Consider the following 19,383-nt stretch of genomic DNA (forward strand, 5'->3'; position numbering starts at 1 on the left):
GTTTCTTATTCTAAATGCATGTTGATTTTTATCAGGGTGAAGAGCAGTTAGCAGTGCATTCATGGACATCTTTAAACTATTAATTGAAGAATCTTTGGTCATGATGGCATGAACTAGAAGCGTGAGCTCCAGGTGAGACTGCACAGAAGAACAAGTGTCCTTAAACTGCATCAACTGATGACGTCTTACAATTTTATTCCACTGTGTGTTTTTATCATTGAATGTTTCTGTCTTTGTGTACATGTAATGCAGACACTAAAGCTGAGCCAGAACTTCATGCTGAAGAGAAGGATTCTTTTAAAATGCATGGGGGAGCAAGCGAGTCAGATACCAAGGGCACAAAGATGAAGCAGGTCTGATCGGAAACCGTTTATTTCCAGGCCAGGGAGCACAAATAAAAACACCCTTAAAAGGTTCCCTCCTGCTCAACCGCGTCACTCCCTACGGAGAGAAGATCTACATGACCTTATCTGCGTATCTGGAGGTCAGCCGCTGCTCCGCCGTGTTGTACCTGTTTGTACGTGTTTTTAAGTCTCTTGATGTCATCGTGTCTAACACACACCCTTTATCTCCTCTCTGCAGCTGGACCATTGCATCCAGCCTGCCATTATCACCAAAGACATCTGCACGGTCTTTTACTCCCGAGACGCCAAGATTTCCCCACCCCGTTCTCTCAAGAACCTCTTTGGGACTGGATACTCCAAAACTGCTGACTGGTAAATCTGGGCTGCTGCACTGTGGCCATCTCTGTTTCACAATCAAAGATATCTGCCCTGTTACAAAGTTTCCTTGTTCAAAACTTCTGCTTCATTATAGCAACCGAGTGACTGGGATCTACGAGCTGAGCTTGTGTAAGATGTCTGACACTGGAAGCCCAGGTGAGCGGCCATGAAACATGTTTAAAGAACGGCAGCTGTTTTATCATAATTCTGTGGAGAGCTTCATCCTAATGAGGGCTCATGTCCTGAGCAGGGATGCAGAGGAGGAGGAGGAAGGTCCTGGACACATCAGTGGCTTATGTGCGTGGAGAGGAGAACCTGGCCGGCTGGAGGCCCAGAGGAGATAGCCTCATCCTAGAGCACCAGTGGGAGCTGGAGAAGATGGAGCAGCTGCAGGAGGTGGGGCCTTAAAAGATTCATAAAGAAATAAATCTGTTTAATATCGTAGAGGGAAAAATGACTTTTCAGCTCAAAGACCAAAGTGCTATTCTAAAAAGTTTTTTCTTAGAGTACAGACGTTACATGACTAACCTCCCCTCTTCTCCCCACCTCACATTCGCCCCCATCTTTCGTCCAGGTGGAAAAGACCCGTCACCTTCTGGGAGAGGCGGCTCCCGTGGGAACAGCTCCCACCACCAAGTCCCTGAGTGAGTCTCTGTCCCCCAGCGTGAGCTCCAGCACTCTGTCCACGTCCACCTCCGTCTCCTCGCAGATCTCCAGCACCACCTTTGAAAGCGTGAGAAGGAGCTGGCCACCAAGGTGAGAAAAACGTGGGCTTAGTGGGCGTTCTTGTTGCTGCCTTCTTCCTTCTCTGCTCGGAGCTGATCGGTCTTGTTCCTGTTGTGTTGTAGTGCCTGCGCCTTCTGACACACACCTTCAATACTGAATACAAGCAGCTGGTGAACAGCATCAGTGACTGCAAGGTGAGAAATAATACAAAGAAATAAAAAAATAGCCTTTCTGTGTCACATCAGGGAGTTCCTATATTGACGTCTACCTCATCCTGCTGTTGTTTCACTTCAGCTTTCTCTCATCTCACCGATCGGACGTGATCCATCCGTGACGAGCTTCAGCAGTGCCACCCTCACCCCTTCCTCTACCTGCCCCTCTCTCTCGGACTCGCGCTGTGGCTCCATGGGCCAGAAGTAAACATATTTTTAGGAACATTGACCTCGATCTGCAAACGGTTATTGACAGGTTATCCATTTGATTCTAACTTGGTGTGATTTGTGTTAAAGGACCCCTGAGAACAGCTCACGTGCCTCCAGTCCCTCCTGCTCAGACTGTGAAAACTTCCCGATGGTTCCCACTCTGGAGACCTCCTACCTTGCGCGGGCTGCAAAAGAACGAGTTCCTGAACTTGGTGCCTGATATTGAAGAAATGCGACCAGGGTGAGTAATGCCATATTAACCCAAATACTGTCACTATGACATGTGTCTCACAGACCAAATGTAAGTCGACACTCATGTTCTCTAGTTCAAGCAGAAATGATGTGGATCGATTCAAATTCCTGAGCCTGGATGATTTCAGCTGGAAACAAACCAACTCTGCTTCTTCCTCAGATAATTCAATTCAATTCAATTTTATTTATATAGCGCCAAATCACAACAAAAGTCGCCTCAAGGCGCTTCATAGATACAGAGAAAAACCCAACAATCATATGACCCCCTATGAGCAAGCACTTTGGCGACAGTGGGAAGGAAAAACTCCCTTTTAACAGGAAGAAACCTCCAGCAGAACCAGGCTCAGGGAGGGGCGGGGCCATCTGCTGCGACCGGTTGGGGTGAGAGAAGGAAAACAGGATAAAAGACCTGCTGTGGAAGAGAGACAGAGGTTAATAACAGATATGATTCAATGCAGAGAGGTCTATTAACTCATACTGAGTGAGAAAGGAGACTGGAAAGGAAAAACTCAATGCATCATGGGAATCCCCAGCAGGCTACATCTATTGCAGCATAACTAAGGGAGGATTCAGGGTCACCTGGTCCAGCCCTAAATATATACTTTACCAAAGAGGAAAGTTTTAAGCCTAATCTTGAAATCTTGTCTCCTGAATCCAAACTGGAAGCTGGTTCCACAGAAGAGGGGCCTGAAAACTGAATGTGTTCACTGACCGGTGTTGCCAGCTTTGGTGGCTCGTCTCCCGCTCGAAGAGGACCAAAAAGAGGACCATACAGTGTTCAGCTGCCTGGCTGTGCTCTACACACACAGCCCTGCTCTGGTACAGTAAAAACCACATTTACATTTGTTTACATTTCCAATGTAGAGGATGAGTTTAGATCACTGTGGTCCAAGCTTGTCGTCAGTTATAGAAACTGGATGTTGCACAGGAAAGTGTGTTTCCTTACATTTATTTTGTGTTGACAGAAGTCTTTGATTCATATTGATTATTAAAGAGCAGCTGTTCACATGTTTAGAAAGATGCTTTGAAAGGAAAAACTTCCAACCAATCATTTCTTTTATTAAATGTTAAATCAGTTATTCTTACAATCCAACACATGCAGAAACTTTGACATGCTCTGATGTAAATCTTGAACTACTTCACATTGTGCATTTTGTCCCTAAATTTTAAAAATATTTTTAATTACACTTTTTTCTTAAATGTTTTTATTTTATTTTTTTTATCTCTTTCAGGTCGTGAATTTAATGAAACCCATAGTTGCTGCTTCCAGTCATGTCGTGGGCAACAAGGATGTTGATAAAGGTGAAGATTTCTATGGCCACATGCAGAATAACTCATCAGATTGCATGTTAAAATTCCTTTGAATGAACCCTCATGACTCAGAGCTTCATATCTAATGTCTCTTAGCATCGTGCACAGCACTCTCATCAGTATTTGGTTCTTTTGTAGTGATCTGTCTCCAGTGTTGACCTCTAACTCTCAGTTTGTTTCTCCTCCACAGAAAGCCAGAACATTTCAGTAGCACTCATGAGAAAGTTTGCCCAGAACCACAGTGCTGAGGTCCAAGCAGCTGTGACCTCACTTCCTGCACAGCAGAGACCCTTGTTAACGTGCATGCCGTGTTTACTTTTTCTTATGTTAGGAGTTCGGGTTCACCATCCTGTGTTCTGTATTTTGATTTCCTGCTTCACTATAAATCGCTGCTGCTGTTCTTTACGCGGTTTGGACACACTTCTTGCTTTGTTCTCAAGAGTGTGAAGTAATGGATTTAATCTGCTAAGGAGAGGTTTTCATTCCCATTGCTCTTTGGGAGTCAGCGGGCTTTAACCTGTGGAGAAAAGCGTGTGCTCTTGCTCCTTCAAACGGTTTTCTTCAGAGATTTCTCACTGTTTGTACACATGCTGAGTGGCTAGTTTTGAAAACACTTACTTTACCTTTACTACTCTGCTCAGAAATGCAACCTGTGACCTTACACAGCCCAAAAACTTATCCTAAAACATAAATTAACAAGGACAGAAGCTTTTTACAAATGCTTCAACAGTGTAATTCTAACAAGGTATGCAATACATCTAATGTCAGTTCAGAGGTATGAAGTGATGACACTTTGACATCACTGAATAAAAGCAGTCTTGTCATAATAAGCTTTGCTGTGGACAGTTGGCGCGTTCATGTTAAACTTTTTCTTACAAATAAAAAAGGTAATCAGATGTTAAGTTTGTTCAGTTTTAGTTGTTCTCATTGTGTTGCTCCTCAGATCTCCCGTTGTCCCTGAGCCTGACTAAAGCTCGGCAGCTTGTTTTCAGGGCATGGCAATACAGATATGAGCTAAATGTGACACAGCAAAGAAAAATCAGAATCAAGAAACCCTGAGCTGACTTTCATGGCTGCAGACGTGACATTAAGAGCCTCACAGATCAAAAAAGTATGGGATTTAAACTGCTTCTAGACCTGCACACGTCTGTTTCCAGGGCAGGATATCCATTCCAGTGCAGCAGAAGGAGCGGTCAGTGTGGACCTCGGTGCTGTACAGGACCTCCTGGAGCTGCTTGTCTCCTGGCATCTGGGCTTTCACTCGTATCTGAAGGACAAAATAGGAAAATCAAGTTGCTCTCACTGTCACCTGATTTCCACAGACTGCCATCTGACCACATCCCTGCAGTTGGATCCCACCGCCGTACCTCTAGGATGGGTCTTCTTGGTGTCAACCCAAACCACCCTCTCCTTCAGCTCTGAGCTGAATATATACACATGATTGCTTCTTAAAAAACAAACAAAAACAAAAAAACGTCCCCACACGGAGTGAGACTCAGTCTTGGATGCCCAGATCAGCCAGTGTGGTGTCCAAGAAAGGGAAGGGTTGGTTTGCCAAGTTGGGCTGTACCTCGATGGGCAGTGTCACCAACATGGGGATATCCTGCTCCAGTCTGACGCGCAACATCTTGTTGTGGGACCCCGGGAGCTTCCTGTCTGCCGATCCGCCTCTCCGTCGGCCTGCTCCACAGTCGCCGCCTCCTCCAGAGAGCGTTTTGTGTCGTCTGCTGCCAGCTTGACTTGCTGATCTTTATCTCAGGAGGCAGTGGGTTTTTACCCTCTCCCCCTTTGATCCTGTGCGTTATCGTTTAAAACTCGCTATCTGCATCTTTTGGCTCCAGCACGTCTTTATTGTTAGAGTTGTTGCTTGCTGTGTTCTTCTGCAGGGTGCTGATGATTCATTGTTCTGCTTCTTCTGATGGTAAACGCCTCTGGAAAGCCTGAATATGTGAGCGCGTCTGATTCATACAGAGTTCTGCTCTGCCCCTCCGGACTGATATATGCAGCCAGTGTGAATGTGTGTTATGTAATACTCACATGTTAGGTTCATTAGACTGACACAAGAGTGATGCACAGATGTTGGTGTTTTTAGGGCCAAGTGTGAAAGTGGAAGAAAGACAAATTCTTTTGAAATGTTAAAAGAATGTTGGAAATTTGATCAGAATACAGTAAAAATGAGAGAAACAGATATTTTTCTCAGATCATTGTGTTAAATTGTCATAATCGCCATGTTCTCTTTAAGACTATCAGCTCTACTCTAAACAACCCTGAAAGCCTCTGCTGACACATGTCATCAGTTCCTTTCTTTCTTTGTAAACAAGGTCGAGTCTGTCAGGTCAGCAATAGAACTTCCTACAGATGACCCATCAGTGTTTATTCCATGACTGTAAACATGTTTCCATTTGTCACTTCAGTCTTTACTCTGAAATACAGGAAATGACATCATGGCTCAAAATCTTTGTCGTTCAAACAATTCTTTATTTAACAATATTTTAACTTTATTTAACAAAATACATTCAATAAAAACTTAAACAACAGAAAACTGATTTTTAATCCAACCACTGAAAAAAAAAGGTAACGACTGAACACAAACAGAAGAACAATTTATAAAGATTAAAATGGAACTACAGGAACAGTTTGATTCACAGCCTCATTTGAACTTTAACTTAAACTTAAGGAGAGCCGACCTGAACTCTGTGGAGCCTGATCTCTTGTATGGTTTCGCTCCTGTGTGGACTCGTTTGTGTCTTTTAAGCTGACTTGCAGTGGTGAAGGATGACCCACACTGATCACAGAGGTGCTTCTTGACCCCACTGTGAAAGAGTTCATGTCGTTTTAACTCAGCTGATGTGGGGAAGCTTCTCCCACATTCTTTGCAGTATTTCAGTTTGTCTCCAGTGTGTTTACGTTGATGTATTTTTAGGCTGGCTTGGTGACTGAAAGTTTTTCCACAGATGTCACAACGAAAGTCTTTCCCACCACCACAGCGATGACAGGGTTGAGAAGTGGATCCATCTGTGTCGCTCTGCTTCTAAACAAAGACACAAAGACAGTGTAAGTCAGTCCTTCAACACTTTTATCCTGAAAGTCGCCTGAAATAAAGAGCATCTCTGCAGACGTCCAATTACATTTTACTGTTTCAATTAACACACTCAGTTTACTGGGCTACAATAACTACAATACTACCACCATAATACTACAGCAATACTTATTTAATATTACAGTAACATCTGACTTACACTTAAATGAAATGAAAACCTGAATAATGGCTCAGAGCTACTCTTCGGTGCAGTAGAAGTGCTAACATGCTAACACAATTTAATGAGCAGACTTGTTCCAAACAGTCAGACTGAACTTACAAGAATAAAATAAAAATACAAACCTCACAGTAACTGCACTTGTAGAGTCTCTTTCTGGTGTGGATCTGTTGGTGTTTTCTCAGGTACTGTGGAGTTTTAAAAGTCTTCTCACACAGGTCACATTGATAAGGTCTCTCCTCAGTGTGGGTAAACATGTGGTGTTGTAAGTGTGCGTCTGTTGTAAAGTATTTACCACACTGATCACACCAGTACACATCTTCTCCGGAGTGAATGCGTAGGTGTATATTTCGGTACCCTAGCTGGCTGAAGGTTTTTCCACAGATGTCACAGCTGTATGCCTTAACTCCAGAGTGGGTAACTAGATGTCTCTGCAAGTGGCTACTTCGAGTAAAAGCTCTGCCACACTGATCACAGCTGTAAGCTTTAACTCCACTGTGGACGACTTGGTGTCTTTTCAGGGAATTCTTCCAGGAAAACGACTTTCCACACAAGTCACAGCTGAACGGTCTCTCTCCAGTGTGGATGAGCTGATGTTGTTTTAGTTTAAACTTCCAGGTAAAATCCTTCCCACACTCGTCACAGGTGTTTTTTTTCTCTCTCTTTCTTCTGTGAGGTTTGTCGGCCTCCTGAGAGCGCTGACTTCTCGGTCCACGTTGGTCCTGCAGTGACAGAGATACAAACAGAGTCAGTGAGTGAAATGCAGTCATTGAACAAACTGAAGCTTCAAACTCCCTCCATTAACACTAGTTTTAAACCTGAAGGTGGAGTGTGGCACCAAACACCACCAGAACCTGAACGACTGCAGGTGCTGATAAGTTGCGGTCGCGGTATTTCAACATCTAGTTAGCAATACAGAAGACGAGCGAGAATAAATGGAGTAATATTTTTTATGTGGCAGGTAATTTCAAATGCAGCGATTCTATCAGCCCAACAAACATCAGTAAACACACAAACTGTTTGTGTGCAGTTTGTCTCACAATGTGATGTAAAGACTGCAGTAAAATCCTCTGCAGGTTAGTGCAGGATAAGCAGGCAAGTTTACTGTAATGTGATGGATTTAAGTAAAGAACAGTGTGTGACTGGTGCACAGTGACTGTGGTGCTCATGTCAGAGTTAGATTACATCAAGTGTAGCAGAGATTAACTTAAACTTAAGCTCATGATGCTGACATTCATTCACTGAGCTCCACCCACATATCAACAGTATAGTGTCTAATATAAAGACAGTGTACTGTCAGTGTAGAGAAAGGAAATCAGCCAGGACAACTCGTGAAACATCTGCTGACATCTGGTTGAATTCACAGAGAGCAGCAGGTCAGCTGATCACAGCCTGCACATTAAAAAAAATCTACTGGAGCTCTCAATAGAAATGATTGTGAGCTGTGACCCTTTTCCCCACACTGAGCCACTACAGCTGATGTTAGGGTTGAATCCTGCTGAATCCCACTTTAACATCTTCCTGCTCATTTTGATGTTTAGAGGCAACGTCACCGTCTAAGATGTAGGCATTGTATACATTGTATACATTATTTCTACATTACATTAATATTGCACAAGGTTCACTTAGTTTAGCATAAAATATACATACTGTATCAGTACTTCAGCTTTTAATGGAGTATTTCTTAACACTAGTATCTGTCACCTTCTGTGTTGAGCTCATTGTTTTCTCTGCAGTGGCTGAGCTGAGTCCAAGTAGCTGAAATTTCCTCTGCTGCTCCGTCAGACTCTTCTCCTCCTCCTGATCAGCTGGGACACAAAACAGAACTTTGTTAAGCTCCACACTGCACTGAAGAGTCAAAGTGTCTTATATGTTCATCTGAGAACACACAGAACACATTTTAGCTTCCTTGGGTGGACAACTTGTTTGAAACAAACACAAAAGGTTTGAACACCGATACCAAATTCAGCAGTATGGCACACCAGTACCAGGAGAGCAATTCCTCTTTAAAATATGCCCTGGCCAAGAAAAAACCCGACAATATACGTGTGCCGTGAGAAATGATAGATAGATAGATAGATAGATAGATAGATAGATAGATAGATAAAATTTATTTCAAACATGCAAATATAATTGAAATAACAACAGAAAAAAATAAAAATAACAAAACTTAAAAATCATCAAGTTTTCATGTAAATATCTATGTCTACAGAATGTGTGTGCTCGAAAAGGAGTAGGGTGAAGTTTTCTTGTTCCTACCCCCTTATTTCAAATTTCATTGCTTACAAATCCATATCCAGGATTCAACATTATTTGATCATATATTTAACTATGTACAAGTCTAACACATTGAACATACACAAATAAAACCATTTTCAGCACGTAAACCAGAACAACAACAAACTACATTTTTTACATAAACTAATCACTCTGTTTATAACAGCCGCTTAATCTCTGAGTTTATTTTCTATCTATGTGACAAAAACCTTAATGAACACTTAAGGTTGGGTTACTCAGGCCTTGATTTATAAAAAATGAGGACACAATGAGACAACTCAGTCACTGAGAGGAAGATTTCCTATATTCATGCAATTTATTATATTTTGAACAATCGTGTGAATTTTTGTATTGATGTACTTGTCTTGATTTCATCTGTATATCCGAGTGGGTGTAGAAATCTGAGCCATCATCTGAGTAAGCCTCATCACAACTTTGCGCTGATAAAGGCAGCTGTGTTTTAGCCTGGAACACATTTATTTTTACATTTCTCATAAATGTATTTCATTATAGCACTTTTACCGCCAACATGTTGGGTCTTTTGGAGCCGGAAGTGACCTTATATGGAAGAAGGGTGGCGCTAGCTAGCTTAGTTAGCAAGCTGCATTCATAAGCTGTGCAGGTGCCACAGAGATGCTAAGTAGCCTTAATAACAGACTAATAAAACAACAGAAACTCTGATTACAATGAGCTCATTTAAAAGCTTTCTTCTAATAAAATTCTTTTCTTCTCTGTGTTTCACAACCTTTTGCTGATATCTTTCTGTAAATTAGTTTAAAGCAGCTTGAGTCAATTTAGTCAGATTTTTTTTTCCAACTTGTTCACAAAAACTTGAGAAGAGACACCGAGGAGAGCAACAGAAAGACTCATTCAGGAGCTAAACTCAAGATTAACTAGACTCGGATTAATATTAGCTCGGTGCTTACCTTTAAATCAGTCTTGACAATAATCGGAGAGAAAAACGCCATAAAGCGGGAACTCGGCTTCTTCTTCTTCTGCTCTTGTATTTTTTGGCGGTTAAAGCTTTAAGGCGCATTACCGCCACCTGCTGGACTGGACTTTTCATGTCCCAAACATCATCAATTGGGCACAAATTTGTTGGAGTTTCTGTTAATAAAAAAGATGGAATTCAAGGATCTTGTTATTTGGTTTGTTCGTTTTCACCATTTACTCTACAATTTTCTGCCAGTGTATAGCAAACCCCACAGCTCAAATCAATGAAGAATTTAGTATTTTTAACATATTGCTTAAGCTGGAACCAGCAGCTATATAGGCCTAATTTTTAATCCAAACATGTGATAGAGGTTTACCACCAGGAGAAGCAGACTGTAAATAAAAGACTGTGCTACTGAAAACTGTTAGTCTGACTTTGGATTGTAAATATGTTTCCATTTGTCACTTCTGTATTTGTATATGGCTCAAACTATTTGTTATGAAAGCAAAACAAACAAACTGATGTTGTATAAATTGATTCAGGATTATTTACTTCGAGTCCAGAAATCATAGCTGTCTCATCAGATCCAGTTGTGACATTAGCTATAGTTTCCGCGGAGGGTACTTGGTTCTGTATGACAGCACAGCTTTTAGGTTGAATTCAAGCGCTTGAGTACAGCCTGATAATTAGAGGCCTGCAAACTGTTTGCTGATGAACTTTGGAGGTAAAAGTACAGACAGCTATAGAAGACACAGGACACGAGATGGGTTCATTATTTCTTTTGAGTTCCATGTAACAATCCGTAACTCTGTAATTAATGAATGTGCCATTTAATCTTGGCTGCAGCCAAGATTAAATGGCACATTCATTAAATGGCTAAAATGGGTTGGCTGCCGTTCAGCATTTAGCACAAGTCAGCTTTTGATCAGAAAGTTTTCTGGTTTGATCCCTGGCTGCTCCAGTCTGCAGGCGAAATATCCTTGGACAAGATTGTAATCCCAAGCTGCTTTCTGATGCATCCATTGGAGTGTGAATGCTTTATAGAGTTTGTGAAACAGTTGTACGTGTGGTCAGATTGTTTTGTATTTGTGTGTGGATTGAAGCACATGTCTGAGAGCACATCAATCACTGCACATATTTTTTAAAATCTTAGTTTAAATAAAGTTTTTGATTATTTATTATAAAAAAGAGATGATATATATATAATGCAGTGGGCACTCTACCAGCTAACATGTCAGTTAATTTGACACATTGATTTATTTATCATTTCTTTTTCTCTCTCAGCTTTTCAGCTCCATATTTTTGCCATTTCTTCCACACTCAACTCTGTTCTACAAGGTGAGCCCACAGTTAATGTAGGAGAGGGCAGGTGGCATTAAGAGGTTTGATTGGGCAATCTAGGGCCCAGTTAGTTCTTCCTTTTGGTGAAAGCTGGGCTCTTCAGTTCAGCATGGTACAGCTCCAAAGATTCTGCAACATCAAACCCTCTGTCTGCTAATGTTACATCACCTGGGCTGAGGCAGTCCAGGTAATTGCAACAGTTTCTTGAAATTAGTTAATTCAGATATAAACAGAGTGACAGTTTACAGATTCAAACATGTCTCAGAGAAAACAGAAAAAAACAGTAAAGCCCAACTCTCCTCTTTGTGATCAGGAAGACAAAATTCAACTTCCTGATCAAGTAGACAAATCATTCAACCAGCTTCTAGAAAAGGAAGATATTCAAAAGTTGAAAGAAATGGAACTCCTAGAAATGCAGGGAAGAAACTTTGAGCTCCAAGCAAAGCTTGATAAAGCACTAGAAAAACTAGTGCTGAAGGACAAAAAGAATCAGGAGCTGCAAGTAAAGCTTGATGAAAGACCGCACACAAATGAAGAGTTTCTTCAAGAAAAAAGGCTACAGGAGATAAAACAGAAGGAAATGGATTTCAAGCTCCAGGACATGGAGAAACACAACAAAGGCTTGCAAATCAAGCTTAATGAAGCTCTGCAAAAAAAATTAAGAACTCCTCCAAGAAAAACAACAACAGGACATGAAGCAGTGCAAACTCCAAGGCATGGAGGAAAAATACAAAGCGCTTCAGGTAAAGCTTGATAAAACACTGAACAAAAATAAAGAGTTGCTTCAAGAACAAAAGCAACAAGAAATTAAACAGAAACAAACGGACTGCAAGCTTGAAGACGTGCAGGAAAAATACACAGCGCTGAAAATAAAACTTGATAAAGCCAGAGGTGGGACCAAGTCATTGTTTTGCAAGTCTCAAGTAAGTCTCAAGTCTTTATCCTCAAGTCTCAAGTCAAGTCTCAAGTAATGTCAGGCAAGTCAGAGTCGAGTCTCAAGTCACTGGTGTAAAAGTCCGAGTAAAGTCACAAGTCTGAAATTTTGAATTTCAAGTCCTTTCGAGTCTTTAAAAAGAAAAAAACAAAAAAATAATGTTGCAGTTATGCTAAATGTAAATATTAGACCATGTAATTTTTAAATCTGTGTTTTTCTCAACACATGACAAAATAGTGAACGTAGAAAATATACACAAATTGTGAAATTGCACCTCTTTAAAATGCAGCTCAATTAAACCTAGCTCCAAGGATAATTTTCACCGACAGTTCTGAGATAAGCTGCATGTTATTCTTGGATGCGGTTGTAGGACCGGTGTCGTGCCAAAGTAGGTATCCCCGACAGAATTTGTTTCCCCTGTGCTGGGAGCATGCAGGAAGTACTGATGTTTTCATTTTGTGAAAAATTAGTATCGTTACATTACCATTCAGTTTGAGGGTTACAACAGAAAATTATATATTTATTGCTCACGGGGTATCAGATGGGATTATTTTAATAAACCATAAACATTTTGGCTAATAACTATTTTTATTCTCCTGTAACTTTATTATATAAAGAGCTAAATCCTCCAAAGTTTCAGGAGAAATGCGTCATAATAAGAAGTGTTTGTGAACGAAAAATCAGCAATGTGGGATACTGTTTGTCCGTGATTTACACAGGGGGAACAAATTGTGGCAGGACCAGCCTGATATTATTTGTATCCCACTATAACTTCGTTGTATAAAGAGCTAAGATCTCAAAAATGTCAGGAGTAGTCAGTCATTATAAGAAGTGTTTGTAAACTAAAAATCAACAATGTGGGATACTGTTTGTCCGTGATTTGGACAGTCCAGCGTGTGCTCCCGACGCAGGGGAAACAAATTCTGTCGGGGATACCTAGTTTGGCACGATAGTAACTTCAGGTCACTGCAACAAGCCCAGGTACAGTTTACCGACGGATGGGTGCAGGACCTTGAAATGCACCGTGTAGAACGAAAGACCATCGTACGTATCATAAGTTTACCAGTCTCACAAATTGTCTTCATAAATACACAATCGTTAACCGTTTATTAATAGGACCTTTAAGCTCAACGGTAATTAATTAGCAGTGGAAATAATTTCTGGTACGCGTTACAGAAATGTAGCAGTGACAATAATACTGTATGCTGTAATCGTACTGGACAATTAGTGATACAAAAAACCTGTTTTATCCTGTCAATAAAAGTATATGTTTTTGTCAATGTACCAAAATAACAGAAGCGAAACGCAATATTGTGTCAGGACAATTCACTATTTATGCACAACAAACAAAGGAGCGACAATTTCTGTTCAGCGCCAGACTTGCTTGTAACCTATATCACCAATTATGTTATGAAAATGACGCATTAACTACAACAGCAGACTGACCTTTGTGTAAATGCTTGGAGCAGACTAACCTGTGAGCTGGAGTGTTCTGGGACGTTATATTTGGTCTTTGAATGGCTGCAATCCAGGCCACCCGTCGCCTCTTTGTTACTTCGGAAACATGGCTCGAACAATTTCTCTTCAACAACGTAATCCGATAACAACCGATCTCTTTACCCGTCGGCTTCCCGTGGCTGTCATGCGACCGGCTATTGCAGTTAATAATACAACAGCTTCTTGCCATTTTTGTGTTTCTTTTTTATCGCTGTGATTTCAATTGAAAGCCTGCGTGCGCTAGTACCTCTTGCCACGAGTTCCCAGAATCCTTTGCGGTTTTACCCCTGAATGACGTCACATTTTCAATCTCTATATAATATGTATGTTAAATTTTATATTTGGGGTGAAATATCAAGTCTTTTCAAGTAAACCGGTTCAAGTCCAATTCAAGTCCCAGGTCATTGGTGTAAAAGTCCAAGTCAAGTCACAAGTCTTAGAACATTTTTTCAAGTCAAGTCTAAAGTCATAAAATTAATGACTCGAGTCTGACTCGAGTCCAAGTCATGTGACTCGAGTCCACACCTCTGGTTGTTTATGATCAGTAAAAAATAAAACAAACAGTGGGACACAGAGTTTTCTTAAAAATAAACACATGAAAAAAGTCTTTGGTATATTATCTTAATTGCCTCTAGATGCTCCCAGGGCTAGGACTCAGCTATCTCCAGCATGGACTGCAGGATGGAAGCAACAACAATAAAGAGGATGATAGAGAGGAGGAAGGCTCTGTGGATGACCTGCAGCTCAATGAGGCCAGTTTGGACAGCAAGGATTAGCAAGGTGATCCCTTCAGTCATCCCCCTGCACAGAGAGGAAGCAACCTATTATGCTACAATATAGTCTTTGTGCCAGCGAGGCTTGTACTTGACGCGTGGCAGTCTTCTGGCAGTAGGTGAGCCAGTCTGAGTGTGGTGCAGCCTAGCAGTGTCAGCGTTCTTTTCAGTCACTGGGCGACAGCGTGCTAGATGAGTGGCATTCCAACTCTTTCCATCACTCAGCAAGAAGGCATTCAAGCCTTTGGCTTTTGTTACTGTTACAGGAGGGGTAAATCTGGGATGTCCTTTGGGAACATGGTGGGGTTTCCTTATCCTCACACTCTCTCCTGGTAGAAAAGAAGGTTTCCGTGCGTGACGCCTACCATCAGTGTAACGTTGCATTTTCAACTGATATTTCTGAACTGAGTGACGTGCAACGTATCCAGTGGAGACACAGCAGGAGGCAAAGGGAGTACATCCAGTATAGTACGCATCTTCCTGCCACACAGGAGTTCTTAGGGAGAGGGAAGTAGAGGGAAGTAGTTGCATGCGGTGTTGCACAGTAAACTTGAAGCCAATCCAGCACAGTCGCCTTCCATGGTTTCGACTGCTGGATTGATGTCTGGATACAGGTGCGGAGGGCACGATGAAACCGTTCGATTGCTCCGTTTGCAGCTGGGTAGTAGACAGATGTTCTGCTGTGGGAGATGCCTCTATTCTGGAGGAATGAGGTGAACATTACAGAGGTGAACTGTGCACCATTGTCAGTTATGATGTTCTCTGGGTTGCCATGACGACTAAAGACAGATGAGAGGAACTGAATGACATCATCAGTAGTAGCATAAGGTGAAAAGGCAAGCTCAGGCCATTTGGAGTAGTAGTCAGTCAATGTTATGACGTATCTACAAGCAGGTATTGCAGTATCAAAAGGCCCAACAATGTCAAGACCAAGTTTTTTCCACGGTCCATCAGGCAGTGGGACGGGTTGGAGAGGAGCAGGATTAGTATGTGCAGTTTTGTCATTGGACTGGCAAAGGAGGCATGAGGTTATGGCAGACTGAACTTGTGAGTCCATTTTTGGCCACCAGTAGAGATCTCTTAATCTTTGTTTTGTGCGCACAATGGTGACTTTCATGTGCCAGTGCAATCAGTTTAGGTCTCACTGAAAGTGGTGCAATGAGCCTTGAGCCTCTGAGAACATAATCACTTAGGGTTGAGAGTTCATTACGGATTTTGTAGTAAGGTGCAAGCGTGACATCAAGTGCTTTGATTGAGGCAGGCCCGCCACTTTGTATTTGTGAACGCAAAGCAACCAGTTCAGGGCAAGTTGAACAGGCAGAGTCAAAGCCCGCAACTGGAAGTGAGGACATGGCAGCAGAAACTTGGGCTACCATTTCATGATCTGAATCTGATGTGGAATGGGAAGAAACAGGCAGGGGCAGGCGAGAGAGACAGTCAGCTGTATAGTTCTGAGAACCTGGGCGGCAAATAACATCATAGTGAAACACAGGAGGCGGGCAGACCAGCGGGCGATGCGCATGCCAACCCTATTAAACCCTTTGGTGCTCAGCAGCGTTGTCAGAGCTTGGTGGTCTGTCCGCAGAGTGAAACGTCGGCCCCACAAATACGTTCTCCATTTCTCTGCAGCCCACACACAAGCATAAGCTTCTTTTTCAACAGTTGAGTACTTTTGATCTGTTGCAGGCAGTGTGCAGGTAGCAAACGCCACAGGTTTTTCTGTGCCATCAGGTTGCACTTGAGCAAATACAGCACCAAGCCCATAGTCACTTGCATCAGTAGAGATCACAACACGCAAGGCAGGGTCAAACAGTGCCAGTGCAGGACTATTCACCAGGAGTTTTTTTACTTCTTCAAAGCTCGCTTGTGCACCTGAAGTCCATGTGAAAGTGTTCTTGTCGTTAGCACAGCCACACATAGGGGCTACAACAGTTGCAAAGTTTGGCAAAACTTGGAGTACCATGACACCAAGCCCAGGAAGGATCTCAAACTGAGGGAACTGAGGAGGATTAAAGGGGCAGCACAGCAGCGTTTTGGAAAATAGTGTAAAGGCTTTTCAGGAAGCTTTTAGGACGCTGTGAAAATACTGAATTTGAATAGTGGAGGCTAGAAGTAGTGAATGTATCCTTCCTCTCTATCATTGGATGGAGAGAGTGTACAAAGGCCGGCATAGTGGGTCTGTGGCCACTCTTGCTTGCACTTTTGCGTGTCCGTCAGCCAGCTGTGGAGAAGAGCAAAGTTTTTACATGCAAAGAGCTGAAGTGAAAAGCAGTGCTCCAAACAATGAAATGTGTCCACTCTTTGTGCTTTTCATGCAGTAATGTTTGATGTTTGAAGCTATTTCTGCTGTTGTCCCATTCCCGGTGAAATCCGCTGTCCCTCCAATCCCGATCCTCTTGCAAAGCAATCAGCATTTGTCAGACGCATCAGTCATTGGCGGTACTCAGACAGGATCCTGGATGACTACACGTCTGGGGTGGCTAAGAGAGCAATTGAAGGATGCCATGTTTACTGAATATGTGCCTAATTTTGTCAGGACATAGCTGGGTCCATTGCTTCTGCGTGCTCTATTTTCACAAGCAAAGGCCTGGCTCTTTCTCCTGGCACCTTCTCAGGTGATCTCCATGCCGTGGCTTCTTCTCAAATCAACGTCTGGACTGCCGCAAAACAGCTGACCGTTGTCGACAGGATTCGAACCTGTGCGGGGAGACCCCAATGGATTTCGAGTCCATCGCCTTGACCGCTCGGCCACAACAACCACATTTGGTTTTGGAGCTACATACTTGAAAGACATACGTCTTCCAAGTCCTACGCCACACGTCTTTCAAGTAGGATGTGCACAACAACGGCCACGCTGGATTGTAAATGCGGTAGCTGCATGACTTTGGTGAGAAAGCTTGTGGTTTTGCAGTTCCGTGAGATCGGTGCAGCACAGCTGCGGTTGAAGCTAGCTGGCTGACATTAGCTTGCTTGTTTGCATGAACAGTAACACACACAGCTGATGATTTTGCCACCGCAAAGAGCTGATCAGTACATGGTTAGTAAAATGTTATCTTCATTCCAAACATTCAGCACAATATTTAAAGTGGGACTGGGTGTCTTTATGAAGAAGTAGCGTGTCCAATCACAGTGTCATGTAAGAAGGTATATGTATGAAGTGATGAGAACTCAAAGTCTGTGTGAACAGTGTCTTTCCACAGCAAACGGTAGCAGCGAGGCCGATGAAGAATGCACCTGGCCTGACATTGTAAGCCTTTGCAGAAAGAGCGGAGAACGTTTTTAGTGTAAAACAGTACGCAGCCCACATGCTTGAACAGCACTGCGAGAAGCAACTGTGATGGCCGGGAATCGAACCCGGGTCAACTGCTTGGAAGGCAGCTATGCTCGCCACTATACCATCATCGCTGTGAAAAACTGCAACATCACTGAGTCATTGTCCGGCTTATGAAGCTTTCAGGACAATTAACAAGGTGGGCATTGTGATTACTCGCTTGTCAGGTTCTAAACTGGTCAAAAGGTAGATCACTAAAAAGACTAGTGCTCTCATGCAACTGCACATTTAATCTCATCAGCTAAGCTTCTTTGCTACTCAAGTGTGGCCTCTCACGCATTTAAACTCTTGTGTGATTTTTAGCACCTTGAGAGTCGCAATGGTCACGCGAGTTCTTCAGGTCACAGCAGACAAGGTGCGAATAGGTGTGAATCTGTCTTGGGACGAATCTGGGACGAGGACGTCTTTGGCTCCTCTCTCTAGTTATTGGACTTTGGCAAAAAGGTTTCACGCTTAATTAAAAAATGAGAGCAAGTGTCTGTGTCCCGAATACAAAGTGGGAGCTGGTTCCACAGAGAGGGGCCTGAAAAGTGATGGCTCTGCCTTCCATTGTACTTTTAAATCCCCTCGGAAGCCAGCAGTCTGAGAGCAAAGCACTCTGTTGGGATGATATGGCACTGTGAGATCTTGTAGACAAAATTGGGGGTGATTATTCAAGACCTTGTGTGTGTGAGGGCAAGTATTTGGATTTTTATTTGGGATTTAATTGGGAGCCAATGAAGAGAGAAGTCCATATGGGGGAAATATACTCTCTCCTTCCAGTCCCTGACTGTGCTCTGGATGCAGCGTTTTGGAAAATAGTGTAAAGGCTTTTCAGGAAGCTTTTAGGACACTGTGAAAATACTCAATTTGAATAGTGGAGGCTAGAAGTAGTGAATGTATCCTTCCTCTCTATCATTAGATGGAGAGAGTGTACAAAGGCCGGCATAGTGGGTGTACCAGAGCAGGGCTGTGTGTAAAGCACAGCCAGGCAGCTGAACACTGTATTGTTCTCTATTTTGTCCTCTTTGAGCGCGAGACAAGCCACCACAGCTGGCAACACCTGTCAGTGAACACATTCAGGATGAAGATGGGAAGTGAGGAAGAACTGCTGTCAGTGCTGGAAGAGCTCGACCCCCTCCCCATCACTGCGCAGTCTCAGCAGCCCTCACCCACCCCTGCCTCTCCTGTAGATGCCTCTCAAACTGCATCAGTTCAACCCCGAGTTGAATTATTCCAAGACCGAGATGAGCCCATCTGTTTTGCTGAAATCCAAGAAGACATGTGGTCAGTGCTTGACTACCTCCCCGTCTCTCAGCAGTCTAATGTGCTCTCCTCTCCTCATTCACACAACTACTCGACTCCTAAACAAAATCTCATCTGTCCTGCTGATTCCCCTCCATCCAAACTGGCGTCCTCCCCTGTTGCATTCACTGAATTGCCGTCAACAACCCCCATCTTTTGCCAACTAATGAAAAACAATAATTTCACTATAGACGATTGGACCGATTTCAATTGAATTAAACTGTTACTCCTGTTATTTCAACATCTGTCTTTGTGTAAATAAATGAAAAAACAAACAAAAGATGCTTCTGTCATAAGTTACAGCAGGATGAAACAACCTTCA

At 42.6% G+C, this 19,383-nt stretch overlaps 1 protein-coding gene across 3 annotated transcripts; it reads left to right on the forward strand.

Annotated features, from left to right (window-relative positions):
* The first annotated feature begins 298 nt into the window (after window positions 1-298).
* On the forward strand, window positions 299-6,622 carry LOC308386045 (kinesin-like protein KIF1B). Of its 3 annotated transcripts, XM_080865319.1 has the most exons (9): window positions 299-484; window positions 583-716; window positions 817-878; window positions 973-1,118; window positions 1,297-1,478; window positions 1,571-1,642; window positions 1,743-1,864; window positions 1,958-2,111; window positions 2,197-2,628. In XM_080865319.1, the coding sequence occupies exons 1-6, from the start codon at window positions 461-463 to the stop codon at window positions 1,584-1,586; spliced, it is 564 nt and encodes a 187-aa protein (XP_080721445.1). In that variant the 5' UTR covers window positions 299-460; the 3' UTR covers window positions 1,587-1,642; window positions 1,743-1,864; window positions 1,958-2,111; window positions 2,197-2,628. The 3 variants fall into 3 exon arrangements, with proteins under 3 accessions (XP_080721445.1, XP_080721444.1, XP_080721443.1); XM_080865318.1 differs by lacking the exon at window positions 2,197-2,628 and adding an exon at window positions 6,388-6,622 and having other exon boundaries at window positions 299-878; XM_080865317.1 differs by having other exon boundaries at window positions 299-878; window positions 2,197-2,626.
* Window positions 6,623-19,383: the final 12,761 nt, after the last annotated feature.

This window comes from Rhamphochromis sp. 'chilingali', assembly GCF_963969265.1.
Source record: "Rhamphochromis sp. 'chilingali' genome assembly, chromosome: 18".
NCBI lineage: Eukaryota > Metazoa > Chordata > Actinopteri > Cichliformes > Cichlidae > Rhamphochromis > Rhamphochromis sp. 'chilingali'.